Source organism: Bos mutus, chromosome 3, assembly GCF_027580195.1.
Source record: "Bos mutus isolate GX-2022 chromosome 3, NWIPB_WYAK_1.1, whole genome shotgun sequence".
Lineage (NCBI taxonomy): Eukaryota > Metazoa > Chordata > Mammalia > Artiodactyla > Bovidae > Bos > Bos mutus.
Genome location: NC_091619.1, coordinates 96,883,771 through 96,903,451, shown reverse-complemented (window position 1 = coordinate 96,903,451; position 19,681 = coordinate 96,883,771). Strand labels below are relative to the sequence as shown.

Genomic DNA, 19,681 nt, shown 5'->3' with positions numbered 1-19,681 from the left:
GCCTTGCCCTCTCCTGGGAAAGGTCTGTCCGGAAGTGGGTGCTCCTCCCTTCCGCTTCTGTATCCATGACAGTCACACTGCGGCCTCCGCCCCTCCCCTGCGGCTGTTCTCACCAAGTCCACTTGCCAAATCCAGTCAACACTCTCAGACCTTTTCTTACTTGCCCTCTCGTTTGCCTTGGGCTTGGCTAACCACTTCCTCTACCCCCCACCCCAACACCCTTTGGCCTCAGCCTCTTGAAACACCGTACTCACCCTCTCCTGGTGGTTCTCCTCCTACTCTGAGCACCCTGCCCTGTCTGTCTGCCTCTCATGTCCCCTTCACTGTGCTGTTCCTCAGGTGGTGAATGGCCGCACCCACCCTCACCAGTCACCCCATCCTATGACAGAGTCTCACCGTATCTCTGCCCAGAGACCTCCTTGCTCTGGGCCGAAAAGAGGCACAATGGGCGTCTTTCAAAAGCCAAGGAGCTTCCCTGCAGACTAGAGCAGTATCCCCAAACCCTGCATGCCTTTGCCCTCCTAGCAACAGTTGGAAGCACCCCAAGACAGGGGACGCCAAGATCAGAGCCTGGCGGGATGGGCAACGCTCACCTCCAAAGGGCCAAACTGTGGGTCCTTTGAGTTCCCCTCTTGGCATATCTTTTTCCCTTAATACTAACCACCTTCTAACTTTCTATACAATCCACATAGTTGTTAGGGTAAACATTGACTGAAACCATCCACCCTGGTGGAGCACCATTGTAACCATTCTTGTGAGTTTCACGACAGGAGGTCCTGGTAAGGACAGGGACCTAACAAGCCACCACCAACCAGAATTCGGTAGAGGTTAAAAGGAGATGCCACTGGTCCTACCACATCCCAGAATCCTTCTCGCTGGCACCCATCTTGGCCGAACAATGTGTGTGCTACCAGGAAGGACCCTGAGTCAGACGAATTGGCCAGAGACAACCTGGAAATCAACCCCATCACCATAAAAGCCAAGCCATGTGGCAGAGCAGTCCTCCTGGGTCCCCTGATCCTCCTGCTCTCTGCCCGGGCGCCCCACCACAATAACGTCTCTTGCTTTGTCAGCACACGTGTCTCCTCCAACGATCCATTTCCAAGTGTTAGACAAGTACCCCCTTTCTTGCCCTGGAAGGGGTACCCCTTCCTGGAATATATTCATTATGGTTGTGTGTGTCTGTGGGGTTACCACGGGAATTTAAGCAACAGGGATCTCCGTTTTCTTCACTGCTAGCTCTCCAACACCTAGAACAATACCTGGCCTATGATAGGGTCTCAATAAATATTTGTTAAATGAACAAAGGAAAACAGGGTAAGTACTTTGTTGGAAATACCTACCAGACTGCTGAGGTTCCTGAAGATCCAGCAGTCTACACGCAGAGGCCTCCCCAGAACCCAGAGTCCCTGCCTCTGTATGGCAGTCTTATCCTGAGCCTTCACTCACTGCTCCCTCAGCCTCAACCTCTGTCCCTGAGTCCCCCATAAGACTTGCACCCCCAGTCAATCTTGAGGGCAATCAAGAGCAAGTATACAAGCGTCAGCCTCCTTTGAGTCACTGGGGAACCTGAGACCCTTAACCTTAATCTGTCCTGAACCTACGAAAAAACCACTGCCCCAGCCATGGAGCTGAACCCAACACACCGAGGGAATTCTCCACCCCAAGGCCTGGTGCCCAAAGCATAGGTACACAGTGCTGAGAAGAGCCCCCCACCTCAGTGGGGCCTGGCAGAAGGAAAAGATCAGAAACCCTAAGTGGGGAGCCCCGGGATAGAAGGTGGGATCGCACCCTGGGAGGACAGCTGAGTCCTGGAACCTTCATTCCAAGGGAGACAGGTTCATGCCATGGCTTTACTTTAACGTCCCAACTCTCATCCTGGGGATGCAACACGCAAGCATGGAGTCCAGAGCCCTCTGTAAAATTTTTATTTAGAAATCTTCCCAATATATCCTTATATATATACACACATCATCACCACATGGGTTTTGTCGCTAAGAGTCACACGCCCACAGTGTTGGCCTCTGGGCTGTACAAAGGTCAAGGTACCTGGAGCGGTTACTCCTCTTCTGCAGAAAAATGCAGAGACCAACGCAACGCATCACGTACAGTACAACATTGACGGAAAGTGCTGGGCCCGCCCACGGGAATGATGCGCTATGTACATGGGCCAGGGGCAAGCCTTCGGTGGGGGCCACGTACCATTGAAATCACAAGTACGACGAGACCACCCCCAAAGGCCAGGACAGTTGTGGGCTGACTACAGATGCTGTGCCCTTTGTTTTGCTTTCAGAAAAGGATAAAGGTTGTACCATCTTGTCGTTTGCCACTACAAATAAAATATGAATGTTTCTTAAAAGACATGATTCCCTCCGGTCATTTAAAATCATCTTTATCCTCCTCGTGTTTTTTACCATTTTTCCTTCTTTGACAAATATTATTCTTGGATGGGGAATATTCATGGGTGAAAATGAGGCAGAGGAAGAAGAGCATGGTGGGGAGAGATGCTGGAAATGAAGGTGAAAATGATGGATCTTCTCTGGTTCTTAACAAAGTCACAAAGCTTTGCCTATCTCTCCCTAGGCCTGTTTTGTACTACATTTTACACATTCTGCCCACAATCCAGTATTTCTCTTCTAGACTCCCTTCTATGCCTTGCTTTGGGATGAGACTGAAATGAGGTCAATCTGGAAAGATGAGGATAATCTAGAAAATCCTGAAGTGGGCTAAAGTGGTTTAGAAGGCTAAATTATCCAAATACTGCACAGAGAAGCAGTCTGGCCCACTGCCTAGGTCCTGGACTCTGGGTGAGAAATCTCACTGCAGGAATGATACCGAGAGCAACAGAGTTCCTTATGGTCTCAAAATGCTTCTACTTCCATGATTCCATTCAGTCCATACCACAGCGATAGGAGAGAGGCCAAGCCAGGGTATTTATGAGAAAGACATCCAGAGAGAGAACTTTACCAGGTCACACTGCAAGTCTGAGAGAAGAGGGAACCAGAAGCTCAAGCTCCTGTTAGAATGTATAATCCATCTCCTAAAACCCATCCACCATGCTCACTGTGGCCACTTTTCACTCCCAGGTAAATTAATCCACTGGAAGCAGACACAGCCTTAAGACCTAGAAGAGGTTTCCATCTTTGGACAGATGGGATTCCTACAGGAGCTTCCAAGTATTGGAAAAGAACCCATCCAAATGTTTGTCAAAATATAATGGGGGTTGGTGCTGAAATGGGAGAGAGTGCTACAAGGGTTAACCATGCGGCTTCCATTCCCACGAACTGGACCTCACAACTTAAAAGGAAGAGGGGGAGTGCAGGGATCATCTCTGTGTGCACGTGACTGTCCCCGAGGCCCTGCCACAGTAAGGGCAAACCACCAAGCTGGAGCCCACAAGGCGTGAGGACCTTTCCCGACAGCTGCAGCGATGGTTCTTCCACGTCGCTATGGACAGGGTAAAGCCGGAGCGTCAGAGCCGGCCGGGGTGACTTGAGGACACAGTGACAGGTATACAGGACTCGTGTGCAGCTTGCTCCACGGGTCTGGGATGTGGGTCACAGGCAGGCCTCACCTGAAGAAAATCACATCCCGCCATCTGGATTGACACAGGAGATCAATGAGGGGGCAGAGGTCCACTCTACAAAAGGATTCTCCACATTACCAAGGGACTTGCAGTAGAATTTCTTTAAAAGATGAAGGATAAGGATTTGATTTACAAAAATGTCATGTACAACTTCTGGCGGGGAGCACTCCTCATGTGTTACGCCAGCCTCCCATACACACTCGTGATGCCTGAAATTTGCAGACTCAGGGATGTTGAAGGTTCTGCTAAGTGAAAGTGAATGTGCGTGGGTCTCAACTGGTCTCTCACTGGGCTCCCCAGGGCCTAGAGGTGGGGCTGGATCCTGGCTCATATCAAGACCCTGAGGTCCCAAAGTAACTGAAGTCAAGCAAAATCCCAATACCAGGAATTCATAGGACAGAATTTGTCATCGATTCGGTTTCAGAACACAGCCCAGACCATCGGACAACAGACATCCTGCAACAGGGAGGCCCCTCTGCACAGCCAGAACACCAGACGGGGCTGCACATCTCCTGTCAAGACCAGCACAGAGCCCATCAGCACACTGACATCCATGCCCCCCACAAACAGCAACGTGTCACTGGGAATACAGGCAGGTAGCTCTGAGACACCGCCACGATTTGAAGCCCATGTGCCCCAAACAGCTTTTGCTCTATTTCACTATTTCTCCTTTGTCTGCCTTCAAACGAAACCTACAGGGCACTCTCACAGCTTCAGCCTCGGTCCCCACAGCCACAAGCATGAGGAAGGCAAATCTCAGTGGGAAGAAAGCAGAGCTTAGATCCCCAGGGCAAGAAGTAAGGGCTACTGGGTTTTCTGACCCTCTGGCCCAGCTAGGTGACAGCAGGCTGTCCACTGGCCATCTTCTTCAGCCAGGCCCTGAAGAAGGCACCTCAGGGCTTGTGACTCTCTGCAGCAGCTGGCAAGCTGGATGGACCAATGTGGGCCTGGGTGAAGATGCGGCTCAAGAAATGGGGAGCTATTGGGTACCTATATATTTGGACAGTGTGGCCACAAAAGCCACCCCAGCCAGCTTGGGAGGGGCTACAGGCAAGGCAGAGGCTGCCGGATGCCTCGGAGAGAGCTGACAAGCCCAGGTCTCAGCGAAGACAGGGCTCCTGTGCTCCAGGCCAAAAGCAATGCCCCTTGAGCCTCTTACTTGAAAAGTCTTAGGGATTTGGAAAAAGGGGAAGACTGTGCCGTCTTCATAAAAAGTACCTACCACTTTGCTCCATTTTACTGGTCTCCTACTGAGGCAGGAAACAGGAAAACCAGCCCGAGAGGGGCTGGGACTCCCCAGAGTTCAGACATCAAGGAAAGCTCATCAAGTCCATGTCCTACTTCAGAGCTGCCCAACACTCACCCCACCTGCCCTAAAGCCCATGGTCCCAGCAGCCTGAGGGCACCTGCCCGGCTGATCCCGCGTGACCCCAGACCCATCACCGAGGACCGGCTCCATCCGCAGCAGGCAGCATGGCAGGATGGAGGCTGCGGGCTGTGTGCTTGGGCGCTGGCTCTTCTGTGTAGCTGTCCGGGCTGGCTGCCCCGTCCAGGGAGCTGCCACAGCTGGAGTTCGGGGAGAGCACGTCCTGCAGGAGATCCTCAGGAGGCGCGCTGCCCCCTCCTCCCCCACCCCCTCCGCCAGCCCCCACTACAGGGTCCTTGCCAGGCTTGGCCCGCTGGGTGCCTTCCTCCTCCTGGTCATTGAGCAGCTTGGCCAGGAAGTTGATGTACTTCATGGCCAGGCGGAGGATTTCATTCTTGCTGAGCTTCTTGTCTGGGGGATGTGTGGGGATCAGCTTGCGGAGCTCAGCGAAGGCCCCGTTCACATTCTGCTGCCGCCATCGCTCCCGGCTGTTGGTGAAGATGCGCCGCACAACTTTGGTGTGGGGACCTGGGGGCAGGAGGACAGGTTAGGAGAGTGGGTTGGAGATCCCCCAGGGCATATTCTTCTGTGGGGAAGAAGAGAAACCATCCATTGGAAAGCTTGCTAAACCCTGAATGCCTTCTATCCTTTTGCTCAGAAAACTCTTACTCATCCTTCAAAGCCCTCAGCTGTCTTCTCCCTCTCTGGGAATTTTCCCTAACCCCTCAGACAAGTCCAACCAACCACCACGGCCCTATAATCCCGAATCTCCATCACCCTTGATCATGACTGTATGTTTCCAAACTTGACTTCCCTGGTGGCTCAGATGGTAAAGCGTCTGCCTATAATGCTGGAGACCCAGGTTCAATCCCTGGGTTGGGAAGATCTCCTGGAGAAGGAAATGGCAACCCACTCCAGTTTTCTTGCCTGGAAAATCCCATGGACGGAGGAGCCTGTAGGCTACAGTCCATGGGGTTGCAAAGAGTTGGATACAACTCAGTGACTTCACTTCTTTCCTCTGTGAGCTGTGAGACATTTTAGGACAGGAACCTTTTATCACTAATTCATTCATTCATTCACTTGTGCCAAAAGGCCATATAGCACTAGTCAGATAAACTCTGGAGACAGACTTTCTAGGTTCAATTTCTAACTATTACTCCCTAGACCGTAACTCTGGGCAAATTACCTAAACTCTCTGTGCTTTACCTTCATCACCTGCAAAATGGAGAGAGTACCAGAGAACCAAGTTATAAGATTGTCATGTGTATCTAACAACTAACACAGGCAAAGTACTTAAGATGATACTTGCCTCCAGTTAAACCTTCACTAAATGTTAGTTTTATCCATTCATCAGTTATTTACTGACAACCAGGCACTGTGCATCAAAACTCAACATTCAGAAAACTAAGATTATGGCACCTGGTCCCATAACTTCATGGCAAATACATGGGGAAACAATGGAAACAGTGACAGACTTTATTTTGGGGGGCTCCAAAATCACTGCAGATGGTGATTGCAGCCATGAAATTAAAAGACACTTGCTCCTGGGAAGAAAAGCTATGATCAACCTAGACAACCAATTAAAAAGCAGAGATATTACTTTGCCAACAAAGGTCCATATAGTCAAAGCTATGGTTTTTCCAGTAGTCATGTATGGATATGAGAGTTGGACCATAAAGAAAGCTGAGTGCCAAAGAATTGATGATTTTGAACTGTGGTGTTGTTGAAGACTCTTGAGAGTTCCTTGGACAGCAAGGAGATCAAACCAGTCAATCCTAAAGGAAATCAGTCCTGAATATTTTGGAAGGGCTGGGGCTGAAGCTGAAGCTCCAATACTTTGGCCACCTGATGTGAAGAACTGACTCACTGGAAAAGACCCTGATGCTGGGAAAGACTGAGGGCAGGAGGAGATGGGGACGACAGAGGATGAGATGGCTGGATGGCATCACTGGCTCAATGGATGTGAGTTTGGGTAAACTCTGGGAGTTGGTGATGGACAGGGAGGCCTGGCGTGCTGCAGTCCATGGGGTCGCAAAGTCGGACATGACTGAGCGACTGAACTGAGAGGCACTGTGCTAGGCATTAAGAAAGAAAGGTGAAGAGGAGACAGTCCCTCCCCTCATGGAGCTCACACGTTAATGAGGATGACAGATAATAAACAAGCAGCAAACAAATAACAAACAGGCAGGAAGCTGAATGTAAATGAAAAGATGGAAAGGAGCTGCATGTTTTAGCTGAGGTGGCTGGAGACAGCCTTTTGGAAGAGGTGATGTCTGTAAGTGAAGTGAAAGTTGTTCAGTCGTGTCTGACTCTTGGTGGTCTCATGGACTGTAGCCCACCAGGCTCCTCTGTCCATGGAGGAGGAATTCTCCAGGCAAGAATTCTGGAGTGGATTGTCATTTCCTTCTCCAAGGGATCTTCCCGACCCAGGGAGGGAACCCAGGTCTTCTGCATTGCAGGCAGATTCTTTAGCGTCTGAGCCACCCTATAACGGAAGAACTTAAAGTCAAAGAAGAGCCAGCCAGACACAGGAAGGGAAGCTGGAAGTGCAAAGGCCCTGAGTTGAAAAACAGTGAAAGCTAGCCTGGCTAGATTAGTGTGGGTGAGATCAGAGTAGTCTAGGTCCAGATTCCATAGGGCCCTGCAGTAAGATACAGGGATTTTCTTCTAAGGGTGCAGAAAAGCACAGAATAAGAGCTTACTAAATATGTGCTGACTAACTGATCATGCTGACAGGTGGGGAATGGAGGAGAGAGCAGTGGGAAAATGACTTCACTGGGGGCTCTCTCCCCCCTAGGACAGGAGTGGAGAGACAGCCATGCCCAGGCTTGGCCTGAGGCTCTGGGCAGATGTCTGAGGGCTGCCTCCGTCTCCCATGTCTAGAGTGCACTGAATACACACTGGACCAGTATTCACTAGTGCTCGTGTACTAAGACTTGCAGAGCAGGTGCAGACACGAGTGTGCATGTATCGAGCACCTATGGTATACAAAGTACTGCACTAAGTGTCCCAGCCTGACCAGGGTGGACTTTCAGGGATCCCCAAATCCAAGAATGGCAGAGGATGGCCCCACTAGCTCCCAGGTCCCGGGGCTGAGGCAGCAACTGCCCTCCCAAACACTGAGGCACAGTGCTAGCTCCTGGCAGTCCTCAGGATGCTCTGTGCCCTGAAGGAACTGCCAGTCCTGGGATAGTTGTTTGCCTTCCTCTGATGACCCTGGAACCAGACCTCAGAACATGGAAAGTTAGGTAGAGAGAATGGGTCACCTAAGACCCATTACTCATTTCACAGCTAGGGAGACTACGGCCAGAACAGAGGCAGACCTTGCCCCTGCAAACCAACTCATCAGTGCCAACACTTCCTGCTTGATCATCTCTTTCCTACAATCACACACACACACATACATGCACACACACACACACACACACGCACGCACACCATGTGCCCAATCATTCATCTCTGCCTGCAGTGTCTTAGAAGCTGTCTTTCCAAACCCCAGCAGGCCCCCGCCCAGCTGAAAGTGTTCGTCACTCTTTTGTGACCCCGTGGACTATAGCCTGCCAGGCTCCTCTCTCCATGGGATTCACCAGGCAAGAACACGGGAGTGCGTTGCCATTTCCTTCTCCAGGGGAACTTCCTGACCCAGGGATCGAATGCACATCTCTTATGTCTCCTGCAATGGCAGGCGGGTTCTTTACCAAAAGCACCACCTGGGAAGCTGATTCTTCACCAAAGGTCAGACCCAGGCTGGGAAAAATACAACACTCCTGCTGGGCAATCCTACCCTGGCCTCCAGGCCAGACAGAGGGGAGTCCCTCAGCTGCGCTGTCAGAAGGATTGGTCCCTGCCTGTAGCTGACGACGAGGCGGGGAGAGGAGCGTTATGGCTGCCATCACAGCTAGAGCTACACAGACTTCAGAGGCAGCACCCTTCCCAAGGCAGGTCCTAAAAGCACTTTACCCCACTGGCTCAACAACCTGTGAGGAAGCTCTTATTCTCCCTAGTTTACAAATGAGAAAACCAAGGCCCAGAAAATTTCAGCAACAGGAATCCACATAAAGTCCTGACTTTAGACCTTATGTTATTAACAGCTCCACTTTTATGGACTCCTTTTGGTTAAGTCTCTGATTTCAAAATCCTGTGGACATATCTTACACCCTCATCCTTCCCTTCACCTCCATCTCTGTCTATTCCTCTCAGGTCTTTTTCAGAGAACTACCAACCTCTCCACAGCTTCCTCTTGCCTGAGTCTATCCCTTGCTCCATGTCTTCTGTCTCATTCTCTCTGGGCACAGAGTAGATGCTTGGTAAACCCTGGGCATCCAGAGTGCGCTGGCAACTCCAGAAAATCCTTGGGCTTTGAAGAGCCTGCTCTCCTGCCTCCTGGTGCTGGGGCCCCTCTACTACATCTGGTCAACCCTGGGAAGAGGGAGGGGGGGTCCTTCAAATGTCCCCCTCCTCCAGCTGCTTCTTGAAAGTTTGGGGCCAAAGACTACTCAGGTAGTTCACATTAAAAGTGCTGAAGCCCCTGGGATGGGGGAAGGGAGGGAGTAGGGTAGAATCTATGGTGTCAGGAAGGGAACAGGGACAAGAGGGCCCCACTTTGCATGGACCTGGGACAAGACCTTTAAAGGTACAATTCCAGGCAAGGAGGAGACTCCAGACTCCAGACTCTTCTCCCAAGAGGACTTTGGAGAAGGTGCAGATAATCCCCGGAGGTTGGTGCTTAGAGTCAGGGGCACTGTGTGTTTCTGCCCTCCCCAGGGATCCTTGGTGTTGGAGAAGACTCTCGAGAGTCCCTTGGACTGCAAGGAGATCCAACCAGTCCATTCTAAAGGAGATCAGCCCTGGGTGTTCTTTGGAAGGAATGATGCTAAAGCTGAAACTCCAGTACTTTGGCCACCTCATGTGAACAGTTGACTCATTGGAAAAAACTCTGATGGTGGGAGGGATTGGGGGCAGGAGGAGAAGGGGACAACAGAGGATGAGTTGGCTGGATGGCATCACCGACTCAATGGACGTGAGTCTGAGTGAGTCTGAGTGAACTCCGGGAGTTGGTGATGGACAGGGAGGCCTGACGTGCTGCGATTCATGGGGTTGCAAAGACTGAGCGACTGAACTGAACTGAACTGAGGGATCCTTGCCGAGTGGAGGATTGGAGCTAGAATGGAGACAACAACTAACAGTGGAGGTTTGAGCTAAGCACCACAGCGTGTCCCTCACTCCCATGGCCTCTCTTCCCAGGACTGTGTGGCAACCCCCAGCTCCACCCATGACCTCCCCTAGTCCCAGGCCAACAGGGCAAGGACTTTGACAGTTAGGGGCTCCAAGACAGCTCGCCCATCCCTGTGAGACACCTAGGAGTTGTCCCTGATGGTCCCGCCTTCAGGGGCTCTAGCAGCTTGAGGGACTGAGTGCACAAGTTGGGGGTGGGAGTAAACTCACCATCAGTAATCTCCATCTCATAAGGGGAGGGCCTCCTCTTCACTCGGTTGTTGGTGGCGAACATAGGGAAGGCATCTGGCTCCCCAAAGAAGCCACTGTAAGAGGGAGCAGGCAGACCACCAGATCACAGACCCTCCCCACCTGTTCTTGAGCCCTCCAACCCCCGGAAAAACAAGGGCACCCCTGGTCCCTTCGCACCAGAATGGGGGCTACAAGGAACATAAAACAAGCACACACACACCCCTCACCCAGCCTTTCTCTATGGTTAGACAAGCAAGGGGAGGGGGGCCACATACCTGCACACCCTAAACACACACACACACACACACACACACACACACTCAATGGCAAACACAGGGAGCAAACACGAAAATGAACACACATCCTGCACAGACATACTCCCCTCCCCCATACAAGTGCACAATCCATAGACACCTCTGCTCCCAAACAGGTGCTCACACAGACAGCCTTCACAGCTGGGACTGTGCAATTCCTGCGTCTCATAACAGCACCCTGTTCCCTACCCTCAGCCTCCCCTCACGTTCACCCCAGCCTCATGGGGCACATGGACAGACAACAGACAGGAAACCCTGAGCAGTCCTGCTGACATGCTCCCCCATGACCCACTCTACTGGACTCTCCCTAGCTTCTTTCTCTGGCATCCGGCAGACTCCCACTGCCCTGCACTGTCTCTCCCCTCATCTTCCCGTCTCCACCCCAACCCTGCCTCGGGCTCTCCACCACCTCAGTGGTCCCACCAGGGAAACGGACACCTTCACACCACAGGAAGCACAGGGTCCAGGCCAGAGATGGCAGCTAGGAGAGGAGGGGCTCAGGAGAGGAGGGAGGGATCCATTCCCCAGGTGGAGGGGAGATTAGCGGGAGGGATCCCTCTCCAGTCACTCTCAGATGCTCGTCTCTCACCTGTCCACTGAGGGCTGCAGAATCCAGAAGAATTTCACACCGGAGCGCACTGAGACACACTCCTGCCCGGTACTCACACTCACAAGACTCCTCCAGTCCACCCCGCCACCACCACCACGCAGAACCCCGCACTTCTGCTCACACCCAGCCGCATGCCTGCACTCCCCCTCCTCAGCTTCTGCGCTCCCTGCATGCCGCAGACACAAACCATCCGCACACTCCCCCCTGCGTGCACACCCACGCACACACATACACAAACACATTTGCTGAGGGCTCCTTCCTCACTTGCACGGGGTCTCCAGCCTAGGCTTTTCCGTCTCCGGGTGTAAACCCCCCTCTCCCCCTCTCTCCGCGAGCTCAGCCACTCGCTGGCCGGGAGGGGATGGCTGGCTCTCCACGTGCGGAAGGGGAGTCCCAGGGCCCGCGCCGCCTGCCCACCCGCCCTTCCCCCCGGCCCTGACCTGCCGAGCGAGGCCAACGGCTGGCTGAGGCTGTAGAGCAGCGCGCGGCCGGGGGCGGCGGGGGCCGCCAGCGCGGGCGGGCTCAGCTGCACCATGCGGCCGTCGCCGGGCAGTTCCGCGGGGGCCGAGGCGGGCGCGGGCCCGGGTGGTCTGCACAGCTCTGTGGTGGGCACCCGATGGCGCGCTTCGGCCGCCGCAGCCTCGCGGCCCTTTAAGTCCCGCGCGGCGCCGCCCCCACCGGCGGGGCCGCCCCCCGGGCCGCCGCCGCGCGTGCCCAGCTCGATGACCGGGGGCTCCGCCGGGGTCGCGCGGCTCGTCTCCTTGGCGACGCCGTTCAGCAGGACCAGGTGCGGGGGCGCCATGCGGGCCTCGGCCGCGTCCCGTCCCTCTAGCGGGGGGTCACTGTGTGCCGCCTCGCTCGGCGGCTGCTCCGTCATCCTGCGGGTAGACAGACAGACAGACAAGCGGACGCCCGCTCAGACCATTGCCCCTGGCCCACCCACGCTGGGGGGCTGGATGGGGCGGGGGTGGGGAGCTGAGGGAGGGGGTGAAGAGCGGAGGGAAACTCACGCATGGAGACGTGAGAAAACGCGGACCAACTTAACGCCACGTGGACACACACGAGCCCGGGGTGCTGGGGCTGAAGAGAAAGGGGGGTCTCCGGTTTGGGAGAAGAGAGGAGGATACCTGGGAGACGGAGACTGAGGGCCGAAGGGACAGAGGTGGATAAGAACCACAGAGACATTGGAAGAAAAGGAATACAAATACAGCCAGCGCAAGAAAAACAGAGTTGGGGGGCGGGGGGAGGAGGAAGGAAATGCAGAAAGAGGCGAGAAAGAAATATCACCCGTGCCCCTTCTCGGGCGCACGGGAAGAGGAGGGAACAAATCCCCGACCGACTGTGCTCTTCCCGCCCCCCCTTTTGGTTTTGGCGGGGACCCTGTCGCGCGGAGGTGGGGTGCTTTTTGCAATCCCCCTCTTCTTTCAACAATACGTGCCCCCAGCCTACCGCCACGTACTACACCTGGAAATCTGGTGGGGGTGGGGGTGCGGGAGTGATCAGAGCTGGCAGAGAATTATCCAAAGGAACTCAGCTCTCCCTTTCAACACACATTCACCCCGCTGCGGGGGTGTCGGTCTACACCCAGCAAATCCACCTGTGTTCTGTGGAGCCGCTGGAATACCCAGTGACCCTTTACTGCCACCAGGACTGGAGATGGGTCATCAGGGAGAGAAGAAGATGATCCAGGCCCTACCTCCCTGCACACTGTGTTCTTCCTTTTGCTCAGATGGACTCAGAAGTGAGGTGGGGTCTAGAAGGGAGGCCTGGCTGAGGCGGTGTGGAGCCCGGACATTCGAAGAGTAGTGTTCTTAAGGCCACTGGGCTCTGGGCTCCCATCCACGAATGTGAGGAAGGGGTGTAAAGATGGCTGGGGAACTCCTCCAGCACTCACCCATCTCCCTTTCACACTTTGGTGTTGTCTTCTGGGGAACAAGAGGAATACCTCATATATGCATTTAAAAGCCCTGTGCAAATGCTCAAGTAAACATTATTATAGACAGAGAGACTGGGCCAGAAAGGAGACTGCCTTGCCCAAGGTCTTGTGACTCTTTGTAGAGTGGGACTAGAACTCCAGTCTCTTTGCAATCCTCCCGTGCATGCGTGCATGCTAAGTCGCTTATCCTCGCATACACATATATCCATATATCCCGTATATCCCCCATATATATCCCTCCCATATATCCCCCCATCTCCAACCAAGGACATTGCTCTCCTCCTCAACCATACTCCAGGGTGATTGCAGGCAGGGTGACTCCCCACTTCCATTCTCTCCCAGTTCTTCCATAACATGTGACAAACACACCCCCCCTACACACACACACACACAAACCAAAAACAGAAAAACTATGAGACTCTGGGTCCGGAGTGTTAAAATACTTGTCACTTTTAATAAAACAACAAAAACATAATCAACTCGACAGGCTTTGTAAGATGTTCAAAATAAAGTATCTGCTATCGGAATTATATAAGTAGGGTATTTTATAACATAAAACAAATACACAAAAGTCCAACTCAGCCTCAAGCAGAGAATTCATTCCTGGCAGCCATTCTGCCCCTGTACCGCTCTGGACTAGATGGCCTGGGAGCCATCCTCCCACCCCAGAGGAAAGACGGGACCTTCTGAAACTTCCAGAGCTCACTCAGCTTAGTTGCCACCAGACACAGCTGACGAAGAATCACCATTCCGATTATGCTCCTGCCCTAAGTCTGCCAGCCCCATGGGCAGAACCCCGAAACGACAAAATTCCCCTAGACTTGGTATACCCTGGCTGCAAAGGCAGTAGGTCCGCAACACTTCATAGGAAGCGAGTTTATGATTATGGTGGAAACAATAGGTCTATATCCACAGAATGGGACTGCCAAGACATTTCAGTCACTAGAAATGCACCAGAGGTATACCACTAGAGACTTCCTGGCTCCCCTCAACAGTGAAATGCATTGGAAATATACAGTCCTCTGGCAAAACATACAAGCCCCAAGAGGCTGGCTCCCTACCTTACTATCCCCAGGCAGTGCACCCAGTGACACGTGCTTCAGTCTCAGCTTCTAAATGAGTGACGAACAATTCACTCTGCAATCGCCAAAATGAGCCCAAGCTCTCCTATTTATGCCTTCCGATTAATTCTGAGGCTCTGAGTATGATCAGATCTCAGGGGGTGGGGGTGGTGGGAACAAGTATTTCAGATGAGTTGACTCTGGCCCCGAATGCTCTCTCCAGATGCCTATAAATATCTGTATCTCTCAGACTCCCCCTGAGAAACCTATAATTGGTCCCCTGGGCTTTGTGGCCAACCTCTCCCCGGCCCTCCTGGGACCTCAGGAAAACCCTGCTTGCTCTCTGCAACCAGGATCACCCAAGGCCAGGGATCCCGACTCTTTTAAGGAAGCCACCGGAGAATTCACTTTCTTTTTAGTGATCGGTGACTAAACCCGATCACTTGGCTTTGGTTAAGATTATCAAAATGAAAGCCTAGTGATTTTTACTTGTTTTTATTAGGGAAAATGAAGAAGGGGAGTGCGAAGATTGCAGATTTTGAACTGAACAGCACTGGACCATTCGACCATTACAACTCCTCTTTGTGCGACCAAATCCCAGCTCCAAGTCCCCTACCTCGGCTCATCTCCTGTTGCCAGGCTGGCAGCTGGATCATTTCCATATGTGTCTGAACAAGACCCGGGAACCTGAGAGATCTAGGGGCAGACACCTGGTCTCTGGCAGTTCCCCATCCCCAGGAGGGAAAATTTTTTGTGTAAAAGCAGCCTCCGCCATGCCCTGGGCTAGAGCCACTGCCTTAGACTCGGCCTCCAGTCCCTCATACTGCATTCACACACACCCCACCCCCCCACCCCGCGGCATGACCCCCTGGGGGAGCCCCAAGCCTGCACACAAACCACAATCACCCCAGAACAGAACCACTTTCCCGCTGCTACTGGTATGGAGGGGTGTTCAAATGTAGCCCCACCCTAGGCCTGAAGCCCCTGCCTGGGCCCACCCAAGTTAGGACTGCATTAGCCAGGATGGCTGCGGCCTTTTTCCTGCCGGAGCCCCCCCACTCCCCACTGCACGCAACCTGACCTATCCGAATACAGCCGTCCCAAAGTTATGAGCCTTGTGAAACATCTACGGAACCATGGAGCATTAGGGGGACTACAGTCCAACTAACTGTTCTTACGCGGGGAAGGGCCCTCTGGAAGCCACAGTAGCAGAGGCCGCAGTCAGTGGCAGAGTCAGATCTCAGGATTCCCAGCTCTGGGTTCGTCCTCCTCCCCCTCTCCCCAATCTGAAACTGGACTGTCCTCTGTCCCCAGCTTTCCCCACCTCAGGCCAGATCCCAAGGCCTTCCTGGTGACTGTTTCCATCAGCCCTGTCATCCCCGCAAAAAACTCACCTGGGGCATATTTAGAGAGACGGGCCCCTCTGAATAGGATCTCCACTCCTCCGGCCAGAGAGAGGTGGGAGTCGAGGTCCAGGTTGTGGACGGGGGTCTTTGCTCTCCCCCTCTCTCACCGAGAGCCCGGCAGTTAGGCCGCGGTGTGGTCCTGGGCGGTCTGCCGCGCCCAAAGCGAGTTTCCAGGAAAGATGGGGGTGGAGAGAAAGGGAGGGCAAGAGGGAGGGAGAGAGAGAAATGGGGGTCAATGGCTGGGAATTACCTCATGTCCTCCTCAACCAACCCTGGGGATCGCCAGCAGCTTTCAACCCCCGACCTGCAGGTGTTTGAAGCCTCCCCCGCACCCCCAGAAAAAAGAACCCTACACCTGACCAATCAGGAATAACTACATAGTCCAACAACAACAGCTTGCCGCAGACTGCCCTGAACATTATCGGACCCTCCAACCGGGAGGGTTCAGTGTGGCCCGTTTGTTTTCTAAGCACTGGCTGGTCTACAGCGGTTGGCTCTGGAACCTAAGTCAGGCGGATCAGAGCTGCGGCCACAGCACCGGAGTCGTCCGCAGCCTGGCTGGGATGGGTAGGGGGATGTGTGTACCAAAAGGGGGATCCAGTCTTTACACCGTGGAAGGTGGGACAGAACCTCTGAGAAGCCCCATTCTCTCTCTGACTCTCACCACCCCACCTCCAGGCTAAACCGAAACCAGAACCCAATTCCAAAGACTACTTTTCCGAAGGGATACAACACAGTCTGAACCGCAAAAATCCAAGAGAATAGGGGGAAGGGGGCAGAGAATCTGATGTATCCAGGTCCCCCCCCCCTTTTTTTTCTTCCTACCGATTAAGGGAAACAAACAGACAAACAAACAAAAAAGGCTGAGGAAGGGGAAAATAAGGAAAGCAATCCAAAAAAAAAAAAAAAAGAGAGAAGGAAGGTCCTTGCCTCTCCCTCCAACCATCCCTACACAAGATTTTCGATTCTTCCGTATTCAGGTCGGCAGAGTACAAGAGAATTCTAGTAATTCTTTGCAGCAATAAACAAGGAAAGGGGAAAGGAGAGAGGGTAAAAATAAATCAAATATTGCTTCCCAGGGTGTAGTGGCAGGGAAATTTAGTTCGCCTTTTCTTTTCTTTTTTTTTTTTTTCCCTCCCTCTGGAAGGTTTTATTTAATTCGTTTTGCTGAAATCGTTCAGTTTATGGCCACACATCGAAGTCTTGGATTAATAGCTAAGGCCACCTCTTTTTTTGCCCTGGCTTTAGTGGAAATACAGTAATAATTGTTCCCTGTAGTTTCAATCCAATGCAGGAGATTTTCTTTCTCCTCTTCTAATTCAAAAGGGGGGAGGGGTGAGAACAAGGGGAAATCCAGTTGTGCCCGGTGTCTTAGGTCGGGGTTAATTTTTGCTTTAGGATGGAGTCTCTGTGCTCCTCCCTCTCTCCATTTCTCTCCTAGTCACAAACCCAGCAACTTAAAAAACAGAGCGCTGGTGGGAGGAAACCCCCGCTGCTTTGTTATCGCCCCAAAGAAGCTAAAAGGGACTAGTAGCTCCTACATGATTATTTTAATTAAAATATGATGGTGATGACGATGACTGTGATGGTGATGATGACATTAGCAACCACAACCACTGGCAAAACAAAATCCTTTCTTTCGGAGCTAGGGCAGCACTGACCCCGTCCCTCCATGAAGCCCGGCCCTGGTCATCTATGTGACGGGCTACCTGACCCACGCGGGAATGTCGCTCACCCGGGGAAGGGGTGGGAAAATGTTCCTTGGAGATGATCCCGAAGTCCCCACCCGAGGCGCGAGGCCTGGAGAATGCGCCCATTGTCTTTTCCGGGCCTCTCCCGCAGACCCCGGCGGCCGTACCCGTGAAACTGACCAGAAATGGACGAAGCCTGAGTGCCGCGGGAACCGAAGCTGGCGGCTACCGGCTTGCAGGCGCGGGCCTCCGCGAACGCTGCTCAGCTTCCAGCCTGGAAGAGGCTCCCACTCACTAACAAACCCCTCCAACACTGAGGCACAGACTGGCCCCCGGACAGAGCAGCCGCTGATCCAGCTGCTCATCCAAGCCAACACTGGCTTCCGAATACATCATAAATTGGAATAAAATGTGAAATCCCTCACCCCGCCCCCATGCCGCCTCCTCAACTGGCGCATCCATCCCTCGCTCGTTCGCCCTCCCCTCCACCCCCCAGCGATTTACAAATGCACTTCCAAAGGACACTAGCACACAGCCACACAACCCAGGGTGGACAAGGCCACTCGCGGACTAGCCGCATAGAAGGGAAGCAAAGTAAGCACAGCCCAACACTGCCCCACAAGCCGACTCGGTCAGGCCCAAACATTGTCCAGCAGGACACAACGAAACCGATCAAATGCAATCGCTCCTAGGCGCACGACCCAAGGTAGTCAGGATCACGCACGACCGACACAACAACGAGACCATCCAAACACAATCGAGAAGATCAAGCAGCCCAGCATACATGTCGAGAAGGCAAACGAGCATAATTGTATATACAACGATGAAAACGTAGAAGGGCCTCGGAGAATCCAAATCTATACACCGAACAGCACAAGCACCATCACACACAACCTGTCGCCTAGAAGACCACACTCAGAAGAAGTCAACACTGTCCATAGCTCACACACGCACTCTCAACAATTCCACTGCATGCCCACAACCACCAAGAAGAAACGAAAACCAACCACCGCCTCGCGCATTTCTGTATATTGCGTAAGAAAAAAGGGAAGGAAGGAAGAGAGTCTCCGAGACGGGAGGGGCGGCGACGGCGGCGGCGAGCGCAAGGGCGTCCCTGGAAAATGCCCCCCTATCGAAAGAAACCGAGGGAAAAGGAGCGAAACCTTGTTTTTGCGAGCGGGCAAAAAGAGGGAAGAAATTGACGGGGAATTCCGTGAGAGGCTGCAGGTTGCCTTCCCCTAGAAAAAGGCCAGAATGCTCACGTTTTGCCGCTACTGGGGGACGCGTGTGGCCATTTTGAGGCCTGGTCCTTAGTGCCGAGCCCTCCCCTCCCCCCCGGCCCCGTCCCCGTTCCCCCGCCCGCCCGCGCCGCGCCGCGCCGCGCCGCGCCCGGCTCCTCCACCGCCGTGCTCTAATCCCGCTCACGTTCTAGGCCTCGTTAGCATGGGCCGAGGCGCGCGGGGGCCGTGTGCGCCGCGGAGATAAGGCACTGCCGCGGGTCCGCTCGCCCCCGATAAGCGCCTCGGCCATTATGGGCCAAATGATTCATTTTAATTTGGCAATTTCACCGGAGGGGAGTGGGGACTGGTTGCACGGCTTTGGGACCGGCCCCGGAATGCGCCACGGAGAGAGCTGGGCGCTCTGTGTAGGACCCGGCTGGTGCAGCCTCATTACAGATCCCGAGGCCTCCCGGGATCCCCCGGCTCCCCACAACCTCAGTCCCTCCTCTTGCAGACACATTTCTCCAACGACTCGCAGCCCAGCCAGACCACAGCACCCAAACGGTCACATCTAACCCTTCCTTCCCTGACATCCATTCATTCTAGTGTCCTAGATACCCGAATTTCAAGGGACAGTTCCTCTTATCCCAGTAAGCTCCCCAGCTCCCACCTCTCCCACTCCCATCCCCCCTCAACCTTGTCTTTTTTCTGCTCTAAAATGGAGCCTGCTTGCCTGAGTGTCTGGACTGAGGTCTCTCCAACGGGCTCTAGGGAGGAGGAACTGGTGTCAACGAAGAGTTTAAAATATCCATTCTACTGAGTTTCAGGCTGAGCCCAGAGCTCGGGAACATTTAACATTTTAATCTCACTACTGAAGCACTGTGGGCTTCCCTGGTGGTTCAATTGGTAAAGAACTAGAGACCCTGGATTGCAGGGTTCAGGTTGAGACCCTGGTTCAATCCCTGGGTCCGGAGGATCTCCTGGAGCACGAAATGGCAACCCACTCCAGTATTCTTGCCTGGAGA

The 19,681-nt window shown here is 53.4% G+C and overlaps 1 protein-coding gene and 1 non-coding gene across 8 annotated transcripts; one reads left to right on the top strand and one right to left on the bottom strand.

Moving 5' to 3' along the window:
* Window positions 1–1,912: 1,912 nt before the first annotated feature.
* TAL1 (TAL bHLH transcription factor 1, erythroid differentiation factor) lies at window positions 1,913–18,757 on the bottom strand. Of its 7 annotated transcripts, XM_070368106.1 has the most exons (6): window positions 17,617–18,475; window positions 15,734–15,893; window positions 13,039–13,267; window positions 11,783–12,220; window positions 10,398–10,492; window positions 1,913–5,480 (listed from the first exon to the last, which is right to left on the bottom strand). In XM_070368106.1, exons 4-6 carry the CDS (start codon window positions 12,217–12,219, stop codon window positions 5,026–5,028), a joined length of 987 nt encoding a protein of 328 aa, XP_070224207.1. In that variant the 5' UTR covers window position 12,220; window positions 13,039–13,267; window positions 15,734–15,893; window positions 17,617–18,475; the 3' UTR covers window positions 1,913–5,025. The 7 variants fall into 7 exon arrangements, with proteins under 7 accessions (XP_070224207.1, XP_070224210.1, XP_070224209.1 ...); XM_070368109.1 differs by lacking the exons at window positions 13,039–13,267; window positions 17,617–18,475 and adding an exon at window positions 18,699–18,757; XM_070368108.1 differs by lacking the exon at window positions 13,039–13,267 and having other exon boundaries at window positions 17,604–18,474.
* On the top strand, window positions 5,764–5,835 carry TRNAY-AUA (transfer RNA tyrosine (anticodon AUA)). The gene has a single exon. It is a non-coding gene; the product is annotated as a tRNA-Tyr (tRNA).
* Window positions 18,758–19,681: the final 924 nt, after the last annotated feature.